Here is a 16,649-nt window from a genome sequence, read left to right as displayed (position 1 = left end):
GTCACAAATGCACCCCCTGCTCGGCCTGCCTGCAGGGAGCTCAGATGCCATCACCCACCAGCCCGGCTCTGGGGATGTCCAGTGGGACACAGCCCTCTGGCTGTAACACTGAGCCTCTAAATCATCACTATAGTGCAAAGCACAGGGAAGTACCAGTCTTTAGAGGGAATACGTTCAGGAGATGGTGTGGAGTGGACCAGAACTCCTTTTAAGATGAACAGGGGCTTGAATCAGTTTCTAGCTGCAAGAAAACAAGAATGGGTACAGCTTCCCATCAGCAATGATGGCAGCAAAAGCCCAGGGCAGGCACACAGCACTGCTGGCTTACAGGACAGGCTGCCTGAGCCAGCAAAGCAGAAGACCTTCTGTTCCCAAGAGCCCTCTGACATTCCTGATTTTCTTCCCCTCCCACTGCACAAAAGCGTATCTGGGCAATTCCATGGGCTGGCCGGTGGGATTTTGCCAGCAGGAAATGAGAGGGAAAAAAAAAGAGAGAGAGAGAGAGAGGAAAAAATGACACCAGAGGGTCTAAAACGATCCCAGCGAGGCAAAGCTGCAAGATTTTCCCACGTATTTCTTACAGCATGCAGATGGCACGGTGGTGAATGAGGCAGGAGGAACACACAAGCTGCTCCCATAGATTGTCCTTCCCTGCAGCAGCCTCCCCTGCCTGCATCCAGAACTGCTAACATCACCTGAAGGAAGGGATGCAGCACAGAGAAGAAAAGGTGGCAATTTTTCCTTCCTTAACAGAGCCTTTCCCTCAGAGGGAAATGTACGATGGTATAAAGCAGACAAAAACCAGCAGATCCATCAGTACCTGGGCACCTTCTAGAGCAGAGGAAAGGGAAGGTGGCAGAGGCGATTTGTATGCTAAGTCCAGGCAGCCTTTGCCTCATGCAAGGCTCCAAAAGAAGCCAGAAGAGACGTGGGCAAAAATGCCTAAAAGCTGAAAGGAAAGCGAAAACCAGCATGGATTTTCCCATTAAACCCAAACAGATAATAGACGACCCGTACCGCTACCTCTATTGACAGACACAACAGCTCCTCTCTCCTTTATAAAATCATGGTATCATTTTCAGTGGTTATCGAATTTATTTCTTTTTTTTTAAAACCTTTTCAGCAGCAACAATACCTCTAATGCAAGGTTAAATCATCCTTTTACTTCTCCTTTTGATCCAGGAGCTGCCTTTGTGTTGCGCATCGATCTGTGCCGTGCAGGTAGCGCTGCCCGCCGATCTGTGTGAGAGCAACAGTGGCTGCAGCCAAGCAGAGCTGCTGCTGGGGAGCAGCATGCACAAAAGGAAACAGTCCTCTCTTCAAAGGGAAACCGGGCCCTTGGTGGCTTCGCCTCGTGTGTGTTGCAACCCCAAGCTGTTTGTGCTCCACGCGACTCTGGTTTTAATCATTTATTCATCAGTGCAGTTTGATGGCCCCTCTGTATTCCAGGCTGAAGCTTTTAAACCCTTCCTGTGCTGCAGGCATACTGAAAGGAGCAAGTGCCTTCCCTGGGACCCAGGAATATAAGTAAATATGACAGGCTCCGGTTCCATCTCTTCTTTCTCCCCACACACATGAAAAGACATTACTCCCCAGCAGATGCTGAGGACAGACGGCAGAGCTGGGGAGACAGGAAGAAAAACACTAACTTTTGAAAGCTGGGTCTGTGAGAAGTGATCAAACACAACCCATTCAGCAGCGAACTGCTCCTCCCTCCACCTCCTCCTCTTTGAGTCTGGAGCAGAATGAGAAGAGGAGTGCCTCGCTCCAGCTGAAACACTATGGGACAGGCAACCCCAGCGCACCGTCCTTTCGGTGCTTGCTTATTGCAGATCAGAACCCTATGTGCTTGCATTTGCTTTGATTATAAAAACAATCCCTAACCCACCAAGGCTGGTGTCTGCAGAAGTGACAGATCATGGGGAGAGGCTCAGGACCGCGCTGCATGCTTTTCCTCCCTGCAGGCAACCCTGCTCCTGTGCCACGGGACCTCGCAACGCAGCCAACCAGAGGCACAACGCAGCAGCACCCAGCCCTCACCTCGCTGTAAAACAGGGCATGGATTTTTAGAAGGTACAAACCTTCGAGATACAGGCTCAGCCACGGTGACTCTGGCACCAAAACAACTTTAGGGTGACAAATCTGCATCTCAACACGCTTACCAACAAAGTGCCTGCAGGGCAGAGACACAGCTGTCACTCTGCAGGCAGCGCACCGCAGCTCAGGACCTGTAGAGCCAAAGGGGCAGCACGGACCACAGTGAGTTCAGATTCCTAAAACTTTCCTCCATCCCCCCTGCTGAAGAGCTACCAGGAACTGCCCTGGTGTTGAATGCAACCAGCTGACAGCCTTTCTCAACTGAACATTTATCCCTTAAGCATTTGCCCCCTCCTGTCCAGGCAGGAGCAGCAGTGCCCCAAGGCGAGACAAGCAGTTCTCACTCTCCAAACTCAGAATGAACCCACATTGGCCAAAACCCTCAGCAGGCAGTGGGCTCAGGGTGCCCCTACTCTGTAAGTGTGGGTTCAGAAGTCACTGGGAAATGCTGCTGCCTGCATGCAGCTGGAGAAGCATGCAGCCTGGAAGCAAGCTCTGCCAGGAGGACCACAAAGGGATCCTTCGGCTGCAGCTCGCTCTGACTTCAAAGCACATTCTGCCCTCCCTGTTCTCACGCTCGGCTGAAAACAAAAATAACATCAGAGCTGCCCTCGCCCCACACAGCTGCTGGGAGGAACGAGCTCTCAGATGCCATTCTGCCCGCTGTGCAAGCAGCACGGAGATGTCACTGTGCTCAGAGCCGTCCCTTCCAGGCAGTGAAGCACTCTTGCAGTGCTGGGTGCTGCTCCCATGGCCCCCAGGGCAGGCAGCAGCTGGGGGCCTCCCAGCATCACACTGCAGCCCATTCAGTGGGGACTTGCACAGCGTGGATGAACTGACTGTGCTGCTGGAAAATATGGGTCCATTTATAAACCCTTTATTAATAAATGATTAATAGATGCAGCCATATTTTTTAATAACTTACAATAAAAAGATGCTGCAAAAAGCTTAAGCGAGACAGCCTTAACAGATGGTGCTATAAAGTGAATTATAACATGTACAGTAGCTGGTGCAAAGTAATGGATGTCCTCATTTAATAAAAAGAATCTGATTTTATGCAGCAACTTTCACGCTTGAGGCAGCTCAATACACTTTAATGAGCCCCTGTGGCCTCAGCAATAGCTCGCACGCAGCCCTGGGCATCAGATGCTGTTTTGGGGAGAGTGGATGTTGGTCAGGACACGGAGGTTATTTTACAGTTTGATTTTTAACCTTTCCTCGGACAGTTCCCAAAAACAGACGGAAGGGTCTGAAAGATGCAGGGAGCGACAAGTCCTGGCCTGGGGCTCAGAGAGCCTTCTAACCAAGGGGAAAAAATAAAGAGCACTGTTACCACCACTGGAACCAGACTGGCATCAGTATCTGACTATAAGGCACACCACAAATTATGTAATTTAATAAAGGCTGTAATAATAAAGTATTTATTTTGTATAATGAAGTGTTAGTGATTAGAAACCAAACACACATCGGGTATGCTGCTGCGGTTTCTCTTGAACCCATGCCAGTATCACTCAAGGCTAAATATGCCTGCAGCAGGTTGAGAGTAAGTTCCCAGCCTTGTTTTGATCAGGCTGTCAAGTGTTTTAGCTGCCATCCGGGTTTCTTTATATCACACTATAATTGGCTGCTTTCTCAAGGTGCAACCAAGAGAAAAAGCGCGCAGCAAAACTCGAGCTCCTTTGGCAAAATCCTCCACTGAAACTCTGAAAGCTGATTTCAGTAGCAAAGGGTATTTTGTAAACAGCTGGTGAAAATAGACTGGAACTGAAAGGCAGCTTGCATTAAACTCCACAAGAAAGCCTTATTTACCCTCGTGCGCTTTCTTTGTAGTGTCGATCAAACCACTTTCAGCTCCCAGGGGAGGCCCTCGGAAAAATAAAGGGAATAAAAAGAATAGAAAAGCAAATGATGTCCTTCAGAGCCCAAGTGCACCTGAGAGCCCCCGGAACTTCACTCACCACGCCGACCTCTGCCCAAGTCCAACCTCCAGGGTCAGTGTGATGGCCCCGCGCTGTCCTCACTCGCCCTCACTGCCGGCTCCAGCAGAGGGCTTTGATCAGAGGCAGCAGGCAGGCACCCTGCTGCAGGCACCCGGACCCATCCTTCAATGTCAGCTCATTGATTTGCAGATGTCGGGAGAGAGCACAGAAAAACACAAGGGTGGAAGGGACGATCAATCACCAGTGGCACAGGATGTGGAGAAACGCGCCCTCCAGAGGGCTTGGCTTTGCTTCCAGGCTATCGGCACGCTCCTCCGCTCCACACCAGCTGCCTCCTAGCAATGCCTGGACAACGCTCTGAGCCCTTGGTCTGGTGGGCATGCATCCCTGCTGCACCCCAAGCTGTGTGCACAGAATGCTCCTTGGGGTGACGCCATTAAGATGGCAGCAGGTAAATTAGGCAGAGACTATCAAGAAGATATCACCAGCTCCAGCTGCCGGGGGACCTCACTGCCTTCCTCTACGACAGCATCCTTCTGGAGATGTGAGTGCAGAGCTGCCCCTCTGTGATTCTGGGGCTGTTCCCCTTTGGAAGAACCGGTGCTCAGCCACCAGTGGGGCTTTCAGGTGCCAGGGCCATCTCGAAACAAGAAGGGAAGCGCACATTTTCTGTGGTTGCCTCTCTGAGAAGCAGAAATAAGCAGCTAAGAATCACATGGACATCGGCTCACTCAGATCAGAGTCCAAACTCAGCTCCACTGTAGAGCCACAGCACCAAGGGGTTCCGGGTGCACCCTGTGCATTTGCTCTTTGTCCTTTCAGCGTGACAAAGCTGCCTGGCACATGAATGAACACAGACACTAAAACAGCCTGTTCAGCCACAAAGCACAGGCTTGGCAGCTCTCGTCACTTGTCCAAGGAGCTGCCCACTGACAAAGCAGGTCCTCTTTCTGCTATGAGGCGGCACCAGGACCTGAAATTGCTCACTTAATAGTGACACTGCTCATCTCAGAGCAAACCAGAACTCCAGTGCCTCTCACACCACCACCAATATCAGGGGATGTAGATGAATAGTGCCAGCTCCCAGAGTCAGTAACTGTAGAAGCTGTTCTACTTCACTGCTGGTTGTTGCTTTTCATCTTCTTGGTAAGTCAGCTACCTGCCATCACAGGCAAGGAACAAAATACAAGCAGAGCACTCAGACTGGTGCCTCCTATCTTGGCCAGCAAACAGCACTAAATGCAGCAGAAACACACTTATAAATAAGGTTTCCCTCCTGTCACCTTTCCCGCAAAACTGCAAGCAGCTCTCAGTTTGCAAACTCTCACTTACATTGCTACGTCTAAACTGACAGATCTGTTTACACTTGTACCTCTACAGCTCAAGAGCACTGTTTTTATGCAAGTGACATGTATTAGTATTTCTCTTAGCCAGGCTGTAAGAAACTCTGAAGTCTGTGTTCTGTCATGTAATGTAACACAAAACATCGAGGACGTGGAAAATGCAAGCTACTAAAAATGAAATATCCGACCAACAGTATAGCTTCAAGCAGCTCACTGCCAACGTGCAAGGGAAAAATCCAATATTTCCACCTCTCTCCTTGTACCAGAAAATTAACAACCCTTATTCTGGGTGTGGATGATCTTAGCGGGTACTGAGAATAGATCACCCCCAACATGAGACCTCCAACACACCAAGGAGGAGCAGCACGGTGTCGTGTTTATGTCTGTCACACTCAAACAAGCTGTAACCTCCAGCAGAGCACACTTACCCCACCCTGAGCGTCCAACAGAAAGGGTTTTTACCAGTTTGTGAACCGCACGCAGCCAGCAGCCAAAAAGGTTGGAACTGTCTAAGAACTTCTTTGCAGAGTTGCTCTAATTACAGCACATGGGGTCTTGCTGCTGAATTTCAAAGACAGCACACAGTCCCTCCAGGCTTACCATCTGCGCGCTGAATTCGGGCAGCATGATGCACGTCGCTCCCACCCAGAGAGGACAGAGCAGCTTATTGATCACCCCGTGGACATGATGCAAAGGCAGCACGTGCAGAATAACATCTTCTTTCTTCCACTCCCATTTTTCAACCAGCCCTGTGGTCTATGGAAAAAGACAAGTAATCTCATGTCGGGGCAGGAGGAAAGCTTCACCCGGCACGAGGTACCCAACCCACCCAGCATCCTCCTGCACAGCTGGTGCCAGAAATCCCACCACTCCTAGGACAACACTTGGGCACAAAAATCCCTTCTTTAGGGCCAACAGGAGCAGAATTACCACCATAAAGCATTCACAAGGAACTTCTTCTGCACTTTTTCAACATGTGTTCACATAGACCACAGACCTTCCTTGCTACTGAGAATTAAGTCAGCAAAGACTTTAAGTAGGACCCACAAAATCATAAGCCTGCTGCAGAAATACTGCATAAAACTTGAAATATTCCAGGACTCAGTTGACACAGTTTGGACATTGATGACATTGCTCTTCTCACGTGTGTAAGGGATAACTAGTGGGAGCAGGAAATTGATGTCCCATGAAGAGAATATACCGAATATATATCAAACTTCTAATTATCCCTTCACAACAGTGTGTTTCAAAGTGTCAGACCTCAGGCTTCTGTTCGGAACAAAGTTCTTCAGAGCCCAACGTTAACAACTGGAGAGCTTATTTCCAGCTCTCTAAAAATAAAAATCAGTGGAATTTGGTCATGCCATTCACAGCCCCCTTCCACAGGGCAGGGAGCTTTCTGTGAGACAGGACCAAAGACAGTCAGTGCTTCGGCTGCCTCCCAAATGATCAGCATGTTTGTAAGGGAACAGATTCTTTGCCCGATATAGCTAAGCCCTGGCTCTATCCATCAAAGCTCTCTTACTGCACCCACCACTGCAGTATCTGTGCATCCAGAAAGGCGTGAGCTCGACGATGTGTCCATAAGGCACCATGTATTCCCTGCTCTTTTTCCCTAATGGCATGAGTCTATCGGTTGCAGGCAGTGATAACAAACTGGTGAGGTAGTCAGCAGGCTCATTCAAACTTTTAATTCCTTTTGGCTCAGAGAGCTAATGGATTTTTTGCCTTGGGGATATATAGCTAAATAATGCACAGACTTCACGCAGCACTGTGCAGTGCTGGGCTAAGTTATATTCCAATTATGGGCAAAGATACCTTGCTAGTCACAGTGAAGAAAATTGCAAAGAAAGCAGTCCTTTTACAACAGGTCTCACCTCTGCTGCTTTCCAAGAAAGGAGGCAGAAGCCATGCCCCTGGCTGCAACCACAGCACGAGGTTCAGAGCCTCAAACACCGAGTCCTGTGCTCACCTCAGAAGCGCTGGGGACTTTCAGGACACAGCCCTATAGCTCTGTGCAGAAATCAGGTCTGTTACACCAAATCACCCGGGAAGGACAAGACCTCTCACTCAGCACGAGCATTGCAGAGAAAGCAGCACTCACCACTGCCTGCACATTCTCGTGGGTGCTGAGGACACCCTTTGGTCTCCCCGTTGTCCCACTCGTGTAGATTATCATGGCTCCCCTGTCCTTCCAGGAAGCACTGGATGCCAGGGGCACGTCTTCCACCGCTGTATGGTCTGCAGATCCACTGCTATGAAACCTGAGTGGCAGCACTGGGACTCCCAGCTTCTCAGCACTAGGAGATATTTTCCCCACGTATTCATCCGTTGCGACGACGAGAGCGCTCTGCGAATCCTCAATCACATACTCCAGCTGCTGCACAGGGTGCTTCTTGTACAGGGGAACTGCTATGCCCCCACTCATCCAAGAAGCCCACTGGGCAATCACATACGAGGCATCATTGGGGCACAAAAATGATATCCTCTCCTCCTTCAAGTCCCTGCTGGAGCACTGCAGGACTCTACAGATCTCCTGGGACAGACGGAGGCTCTGGCAGAAAAGCTCCCTGTATGTGTGCTCACCATTTTGGTCAACGACGGCGACTTTATCGCCGAAAGTCAAAGCCTTGGTGAAGACAGGGCTGACGTGGTGGCTGCTGGCTGTCCGTGTGGTTTGCACACCTCTGCGGGGACAGCCAGCCCTCCTCTGCCCACGCAGCCCCCACCGGTGCAAGTCACAAAGCAGGCATCGTGCAGGCCAGCTCACGCGGGGGGAGAGCAGGGAGAGCAGCATCCTGCCAGCAGAGCTTCTTTTGGAGTGATTCTGCAGAAAGCAATTATAGGAACAGATAAGTATGAGCAGCGATTACCCAGGGGTTTATTCCCACAAAGGAAAAGTGGCAGCTTTCATTTGAATAATACCCACTGTATTATTAATGTTTATGGTTCAGACTGCTGTATCCCCAGCGTGCTAGGCCCTGATCAGATAGAACAGGACTCAGAGACCCTTCCCTGTGCAACCTAACTACCCAACTTAAACTGCAAAATAGTTTCCATCGATCCGCAATACTAGGACATGGAGTAATGGCTACCTGCATTGCCATTCTCACTCAGTTGACCAACACCTTAAGAAGTTAAATAATTACAGTGGTAACTCCCTCTCAATTTGCACTTTTCTTCACATCTGCTCTGTGCTCAGAGTTTGACACCGAGACACAAACACCCAGCCCCCTAAACCCCAGCCCAGCAGAGATTTGCTTCCTACAAGCAATCTCACACCAAAGCACAGGCAAACACCCAGCCCCCGTGACCTGACAGCCCATCCATCACAAACATTGCTTTGGCTCTAAAGCTTCCTTACACGACAGACCAGTCAGGAGGTTAACAACCACCGGGCAGCCACAGGCAGCACAGCCTTCGCCACGCAGCTGCTTTCCCAGCAAGCAACAGCTGCTGGTTTGTTCTAGTGCTGCTGAAAGCGCCAAGCTCAGCTGTGCCGCTGGTGCAGAGCTCGACCCAGGCACCCAGCCTGGCTTCCTCGCTGTGACAAGGTTTTTCAACGGACAAAAGCTCCAGAAGAAAGCTGGAAGGAGCACCAGCACCACTAAAGGCTTACCATTCATTAGAGGCTTTGATTATAGGAAGATCACAGGCTGGCAGAAATGTTTTGTCACCTTTCAAAGAGAAAAGGCTGGGCAGTAACTCTGGCCAGCGCTTGGATCATCCCACAGGAGCATTTGGGAGAGTGAATGCAGTGCAAAACCGGCAAGAACATAATGGGGAGATGGATGCCTCAGCCACAGGAACACCTTGCAAGGGAGTCCACTGGTGTGCCAGAGACAAGAGGAAGAGGTGACTGACTGAGAGGACTGAGGAGCCACCTCAAATCCAAAAATTCCCTCTGCGCAGGGCCGGGAGCTGCAGTTGGAAGCTCAGGCGATTGTACACGATATCTCCTCGATGCTGGCAACTGTGATTTTTATAACATTGTGATGAGCCACTCCACCAACAGCTCCCAGCTCAGCTTCCCACCATGGGGAGGAGCTGGAACAAAAAGGATGCAGGGAGCTGGCAGCGACTCAGGGAAGAGCTGAGCTCAGGCGAAGCTCAGATACTTCACTGACAGCAACAAGTGTTGTGTGCAGAGGTTGGAACTAGTTGATCATTAAGGTCCCTCCCAACTTAAGCCATTCTACGATTCTCAGCGTTTGCTTTTGCAGAGAGGTGGCTGCAAGCCCTGCAGACTCTCTCATCCGCATTCAGAACATTTCTCCCAACGGAAGCTGATTTGCACACATTTTCTTTTGCATATCAACCTCAATTTCTGCTTCTGCAAAAGAAACTTGTGATTTTCTGCGGAAACATGGGGGCAAAGCTCTAAACCCAAAGGGTGTCACCCATGTGCACTCGTGACTTGTACCATAAGGATGGAAAAAAACAAAGCAGGTCATGACAAAACTAGCATGATATCTTTCCATTTCTCTGTACAGACTAAAATATAAAATAGAGAACACAATCAAATCGCCTCCACCCAGCCTGCGTCCAGCACCGGCGTGCTGGCGAGATGTTAATGCCCCAGGCATTAAGAGGGGCATTAATGGGAAGTGACCGTCTGCCAGCATCACACCGTGCTGCAGTCCAGCGCAGCTAAGTGCACTTGGCATGCTTGCTTTTCCTCGCAAGGCTCTGGAGCAGGTGTTAGATGCTGCTTCAGAACAGCAGCTTCCAAAAATCACATTATCCCTGTTCCAGCACAGCGCCAGTCCGGATTTAATGGAACAATAAACAGCAGCACCTTCAGCTGGCCCTGTGCATTTATGGGCTTCACAGAAGTAGCGTTCACTGTGTGTGTGTGTGTGTGTGTGTGCAGTGACAGACACTTGGGACAGTGTGAGCAGGGTCACACTGGAGCTGTTTGCTTTACTTTGCTCAGAGATAATCAGCAACACAAGTGCTCATCTGTCTTCCTGGGCAGAGGGTGGTGGTCCTCTACTCCATGCTGGTAAGACCTCACCTGGAGCACTGCATCCAGATGTGGAGTCCTCAGCACAGGACAGATGTGAGCCTGGTGGAGTCTGGACAGGAGACCACCAAAATGATCCAAGGGATGGAACACCTCCCCTGCGAGGACAGGATGTGGGAGTTGGGGCTGTTCAGCCTGGAGAAGAGAAGGCTCCAGGCAGATCTGAGAGCAGCCTTTCATTACCTAGCGGTGGCTGTAAGAAGGAAGGGGCCTGACACTTTAGCAGGGTCTGTTGTGACAGGACAAGGGGAAATGGTTTCATGCTAAAAGAGGAGAAATTTAGATTGGATATAAGGAAGAAGGGTTGTTTATTTTTTACCCTACAGGCAGTGAGACAGTGGCACAGGTTGTCCAGAAAGGTGGTAGATGCCCCCTCTCAGAGTCAGACCAGAGGGGCTCTGAGCACTGATGGAGCTGCGTGTGTCCCTGTTCATTGTAGGGGGAGAAAACCAGGTGGTTTTTAGAGGTCCCTTCCAAATACAAACCACTCTGTGATCTCCTATGAATGCTCGCTGCCCCGGAAGAGATGGCTCACGCCCAGCCCTGCAGGATCAGAGCAGGAAAGGACAGCAGGGTGGGGAGCTCCTATCAATCAACTCCTGGCACTGCAGAACCACCGCGGGTCGTGGTACGGATAGAAATCCACAGCCCGTGTGCCCCGAAGGAGGAAAGGCCCGGTGGTCCGAGGAGGCCCAACCCCACTGCAGGGGTTCTCCTCCCTCTGCTCACTCTGGCAAACGAGGAACAGCCGCAAAACCCCTTTCCGTGCGATATTCCAACCACGAACCCACACCGCAGGGCAGCGGGGCATGCCCCGGGCCGGGCCCCCACGGCAGGAGGCTGAGTGCGGGAACCACCAGCAGGCCGTGCGCCGCCAGATGAGCGAGACGTTAATTACTCCGCAATTAAAGCCTCCGCTTAACGCAGCCCCGACCCCCGCCTCCCAGCCGGCCGGCCGCAGGGCAGCGCCGGGCCCCGCAGCCCCCCAGGGCCTCACCTGGCGGCGCCGGCAGTGCGTAGGGGGCGCTCCGTTCCGAGCGGGCTCCGGCGGGAACACAGCGCCCCGGAACGAACGTTCCGCTGCCAGAACGTTCCGCCTCCTCCCTCCGCCCCGCGGCCTTTTGTGGGGATTTGGCCGCACGTGGCACGCACGCAGACGCGCAGACACACGCAGAAGGGCGGGCAGGGGGCTCTCAGCGTGGCCGTGATGTCGCAGTGCCGCACAGTGCTGTCCCGTGGTGGCACGGCGGGCTGGGGACGGCGCAGGGCTCGCACCGGGCGCCGTGCGGCGGGGCTCTGCGGGCGCACGTGGAGGTGCGGGGCCGGGATGGAGGCACAGGGCTCCGCGGGGCACAGCACAGAGCCATGGCCTCCTGCTCCCCGTCACGGTGGGGTGACGGCGGGCCGCCCACCCCCAGCTGTGTTTCCACCGCATGGCCCAATGCGGCCCAGCCAGGCATGGCGGAGTGGGAACGGTGTGGGGACGGCTGCGTGGCCAGGGGCTGCCCCACTGCATGGCCCCCACGGCACAGCTCCTGTGCTGTGCTGCTCCCCTGGGCATGGCTGGCTGTCCATTGCAAGGATTGCTCCGTTACGGCTCCTTCCTCACAGCGTGGCTCCCTCCCCAGTGCAAAGGTCAACCATTGCGTGGATCAGTCACTGCACAGCTCCTTCAGTGCATGCTTCCCTCTGCACTGCAGTTTCTTCCCCAATACATAGCTCCATCTCATTTGCAGAGCTCTGTCCCCGTGCACAGCTCCCACTTGCAAATTCCTATCGCACAGCTCCCCAGTGTACTGCTCTCAATTGCACAGATTCCTATTGCATGATGCCTTCCATATTGCACTGCTCCCCGGTGAACCTCATTGCACAGCTCCACATTGCATGGCTTCCTTCCCACTGCACAGCTCCCTTCCCATTGCATTCCTCCTTAATGCACAGCTCCCCAGTCCAGCAGTGCTGATGGAAGAACCCAGCCATGTGGCCCCAGCCCCCTCCCAGTAGGTGCCCACCTCCCCACCAGGAGGGCTCCGCTGTACCCAAGTGTCACCCTCCAGCTGCACCCACTCTGCTCCACACAGCCCTGCCACCTTCCTTCCCCTTCTAGCACTTGCCATCTGTCACCAGCCTCCCTTGCTCCCTGGCCACTGCATGCTGCAGGGATTAACACCCCCAGCAGCTGCAGGGTGGGCCCTGGTGGCACTGGAGTGTTGCTGGTCCTGACACCCCTGGGTGGTCTGGGGATGGGGTGCACAGTGTGGGGACAGACATGTGGCAGCGCAGGGCAGGATGCTGCTCTGTTCCTCCAGTTTGTGTCCCAGAGTGGGGGGGGACATGGCCAGCTGGCCACGTGCACAGCAGATGTCTGCCCTCTGCTGCTCCATCCCTCAGCACCTGCTGACCATTGGCCATCTGGACCCCAGATCCGCTGGGGATGATGCTCAACCCCCACTTTGCTGGCTCCCACACCTGAGCCCAGGCTCCTGGGAATGTCCATGCCCCCACGCAGCTCTGTGTCCCCAAATGAGCCCTTTGGGCCACTGTGGTTCTCATCCCCCCACCTTCCCCCTTTGGTTGGGGCTGAGCCACGCACCCTGTGCTGTTGGGAGCGCATTGCATTAAGCAGCTCGCTGATTAATTATGGATCCAGCAGAAAGCTTTTATTGCATTAGAGTTTACTGGTGGCAACATCCGTATTTATTTAAAAAAAAAAAAAAAAAAGGAATATTATTACAAATACGGTGTAAACAGCACTATTTTATGGGGAGGTTGATGTTCAGGGGAAGCACTGCAATTGCAACCCTATGCTATGCAGGGGTGGCCAGGAAGGGATAGGGCCCTACATGGGGACACAGTGAAGGACAGGGACGTGGGGACACAGCAGTTCTGCGGCAAGGATGAGCCACCCTGGCTAAGACAGCCCAAGGAAGGGGACAGGGAGCAGCACGGAGGCACTCGGCGTGAAGTGCCACCCTAAGTGCCTCCCACCTCATGCAGAGAGGATGAGTGCAAAATGGCCCCATTATGATAATTGTGTGAAATTATGATGGATGGAGATTAGCTGCTTATTGGAGGAAATGGTGGGTGCACGTGTGACATGGCCCGGCTGGGGGACAGGGGGCATGGGGACGAGGATACAGGAACAAGGGTTGGCCTCTGGGGCTCTTCCTATGGCCTTGCCATCCTGGGAGCTGCTGGCTCTGGGGCTGGGGATGTTCTGCAGCACGGACAGCGGGTGCTGCACAGTAGGAGTGTGGCATGGGGATGATGTGATGCACATGCAGCCCCAGGGGCTCCTGACGTGTTGTGCCAACCTCAGCAAACACATCCCCAGTTAGGGGAAAGCCTGCTTAATGGGAATGGCAGGAAGCTGTGCTGTAGGGCTGTGCTGCGGAGGATGGTGAGGCAGCACTGGCACCCCTGCGGATCCTCATAAATGGGAGCTTGCCAGAAATGTGGCTCTCAGTGACTTGACTCCTTGACTCTTGCCCAGGTACACCTATGCACATCCCTCAGATGCAGCCAAGCTCTAGCTCTGGCTGCATCCCTCTCCAAAAAGCCACAAAGACCAGGAATTTAAAGCAGAAAGGTGAAAACCGGAGAGGCACAGAGGGTCACAGTGCCTTCACCTGCCCTGCTGATGGCTGATGGTCACAGCTGGGGCACGGCATGTGAAAACCACATGGCACAAGGCCATAGAGGCCACACAGCCAGGAGGGACCCCAAAGCCTCCCACCCATTGGCACAGAGCCTCTCCCCGCTTTCTCCTTCCCAATTTCCTGGGCCCCCCTCTCGCAGCAGGTGGATGCTGGGTAAGAGGTGTGTCTGGGAGCCGTGCTCACCACGCAGCGTCGCCGCACGGGTCTGCCGCCGTCGTCGCCTCCTGCTCATCGGTGTGGGGTACGCATGGGGACGTGGGGACAGATGGGGCCGAGCCTCCCCACGTGGCACCGGGGTGCTCCGGAGAGGGACGAGGATGTGCCAAAAGGAAAGGTCCCCTGCGCGCGGCGATGGCACCGCTGCCAGATCCTCGTTCTGCGTTTTTCCTTTTTCTTCCCCCCCTGTTTGGCTTTTGGCAGCAGTGCTGGGAACAACAACAGCCCCCCGTGGCCCCGGCCCCGTGCCAGGGCGGGTGATGGCAGAGGGGCTCTGCTCAGCTGCGGAGCATCCCTACGCTACACGCTGCCAAGTTCCCTGCGCTGGCACCACAGGCGGCTCCGGAGGCAGCGAGGCTGGGGATGGATTGTGAAAGGGAGCGAGGAGAAAAAAAAAAATGGACGCATGCCATCGCTGGAGCGGCGAGGCTGCCAAAATGCCAGCAGGCAGCGTGGGGCCGAAGCCAGCCGGAGGGGAGAGGAGGGTCTGCAGCCCATCGTCGTGCGGCACATGGAGGACGGGCAGCGTGGCGGAGTGCCGCTTGGCCGGGGCAGGACGGATGGAGGATGATGGAGCTGGAGAGGAGGAAGGTATGACTTGCCTTCGTTTGCATGCCTGCTGGGTGTGTGGTGGTGGGCTGGGTGCCCGTGGCCTCGCTGCACTGCTGGTGCCAACGTGCTCCCGACGCCTATGGAGGAAGGTATGGGGCTGTGGGTGCTGGCGGTGCTGCAGGAGGGGATGTGCCTTCGCCGTGCGGTGCAGCACAGGAGGCTGCCCAGGGCCGGGGCTGGGCTTTGTCTGGCCGGGCTTTGTCTGCTGCGATGGATGGAGGCGGCAGGGCTGGGACATGAGGGGCCGGCTGGGAGCAGGGCACGGCGGGAGGCTGTGTTGGGGAAGGGGGAGCGATGGGACAGCCCAGTGAATCGCAGCCCAGAGGGTCTCTGGTATCTGGAACGCAGCAATGCTGCTGCCAGGGGGCAGGGTGGTATGTGCCCTGGCACCGCATACGCAATCCCATAGGAATCATCCCCTGCTCCCGATCTGTAAACAGGCTCAGGAGGGGCTGGAGGGCAGAGCACAGCCATGGAGATTGTGCTGCAGTCCTCAGCACAAAGGGGACGGTGAGCAGAGTGCTGTCCTCACCAACAGGCTGGGCTTGGGGCTGCAGGGTGCTGGGGCTGCATGTTTGGGGTGCGCATTGTATGCTGGGGATGGGGTTGCAGCACCAACACCGAGCCCCCTGCACCACCCCAGCTCCTGCACGGTGCTCTGCACCCACCAACGAACCCACTGTGTCCAGCAGCATCTCTGTGCCCTCTGCTCTCACACCATCAGGACAACCTTCCTCGGGGTCCCCAGCCCAGGGGACGCCCCATGAAAACCTCATGGGACCATTTCTCAGAGCTGGATCAGGCCCTGAGCTGCCACCGCAGGGGGCTGAGATGTGCCCCCCCCGCCCCCCCTCTCCCTCGTTTTCTTCCATATTTCACAGTTCCTGCTTCCTGCACAAGCCGGGGGTCTCCGGGGACTCCAGCCAGATGTTCTCTGCAGCACACCACATTGCTTCCCTAATGAAATATTCATGCAGCCTCGCCACTTTGCTTGCCATGAAAGCCTTCGGCAGCTCCCAGCCGTGGAAGCCCTGGGCAGGCAGCGCTCTGCCGCTCACTGCAGCTCAGCATGCTTCATCCCTCCGTGCTCAGCCTCCTCCTCTTCGAGCTGAGTGGGTGATGCCAGCACAGCAACTTTGTCCCTGCTCTCCTGGGACCTTGCATCGCCCACTCGAGGCTCTGCCATAGGGACAGCAGTGTCCCCAGTGGGGGTGACAGCTCAGGGTCCACCGTTCAGCAGAATGGTGGCAAAGTGTCAGAGTGAGAGGCCTCACCTGCCCTGCAGCTCCTCACAGCCCGCAGCATTAGCGATGCTGTGCACTATAATCCAATTAGGTTGTTTATGCAAACAATCAGGTTTTATGTTTCAGTAGGAAGCTTAAATAACTTTAATCAAAGCGAAAGACCCGATATTATCACCAGCATTGGCTGTGGTTGGTTGGGATGCCCTGCCCCTTACAAGGCCATGCATTCGGTGCTTCGCCTCCAGCCCGTACCCACTGCCATCCCATGGGTGCTGCCACCACGGGGTTCCCCCCAGCACCACGTCCCTGCTGCACAGTAGGTAGCGGACCAGGGCTTCTCCATCCACAGCCTGGAGACAATTAACTGCCGCTCCAGAGGTGTTGATCAGCCTCTGATGAGCTTCAGGTCTGTCCCTCTATCTATCCGTGCCAGGCAGGGCTGTTAGCAGTGCAGTAATTGTGGCTGTGGTCACATTAGAAGGGGAAAGGGCCTGGCTGTGAGTGTGGGAGCA

At 54.1% G+C, this 16,649-nt stretch overlaps 1 protein-coding gene across 5 annotated transcripts in view; it reads right to left on the bottom strand.

Moving 5' to 3' along the window:
- ACSF3 (acyl-CoA synthetase family member 3) overlaps nucleotides 1-11,556 on the bottom strand; it is a 41,015-nt gene extending 29,459 nt beyond the window's left edge. For 3 of the 5 annotated variants that reach the window (XR_014886056.1, XR_014886057.1, XM_085234710.1), the window contains exons 1-3: nucleotides 11,404-11,556; nucleotides 7,485-8,207; nucleotides 5,981-6,136 (exon numbers count right to left, since the gene is read on the bottom strand). Coding sequence is in view for 3 of the 5 variants with exons in the window: in XM_085234710.1 (XP_085090836.1) it covers nucleotides 5,981-6,136; nucleotides 7,485-8,177 (849 nt within the window). In the remaining 2 variants the exon portion in view is untranslated. Of the gene's footprint in view, nucleotides 1-5,980; nucleotides 6,137-7,484; nucleotides 8,208-10,397; nucleotides 10,420-11,403 lie in introns of those variants that run through there. The other 2 variants (XM_085234709.1, XM_085234711.1) reach the window with 2 other exon arrangements.
- Nucleotides 11,557-16,649: the final 5,093 nt, after the last annotated feature.

Source organism: Meleagris gallopavo, chromosome 13 (assembly GCF_905368555.1).
Source record: "Meleagris gallopavo chromosome 13, MGAL_WU_HG_1.1, whole genome shotgun sequence".
In the NCBI taxonomy this organism is placed as follows: Eukaryota; Metazoa; Chordata; class Aves; order Galliformes; family Phasianidae; genus Meleagris; species Meleagris gallopavo.
This window is presented reverse-complemented; position numbering and strand designations above follow the sequence as displayed.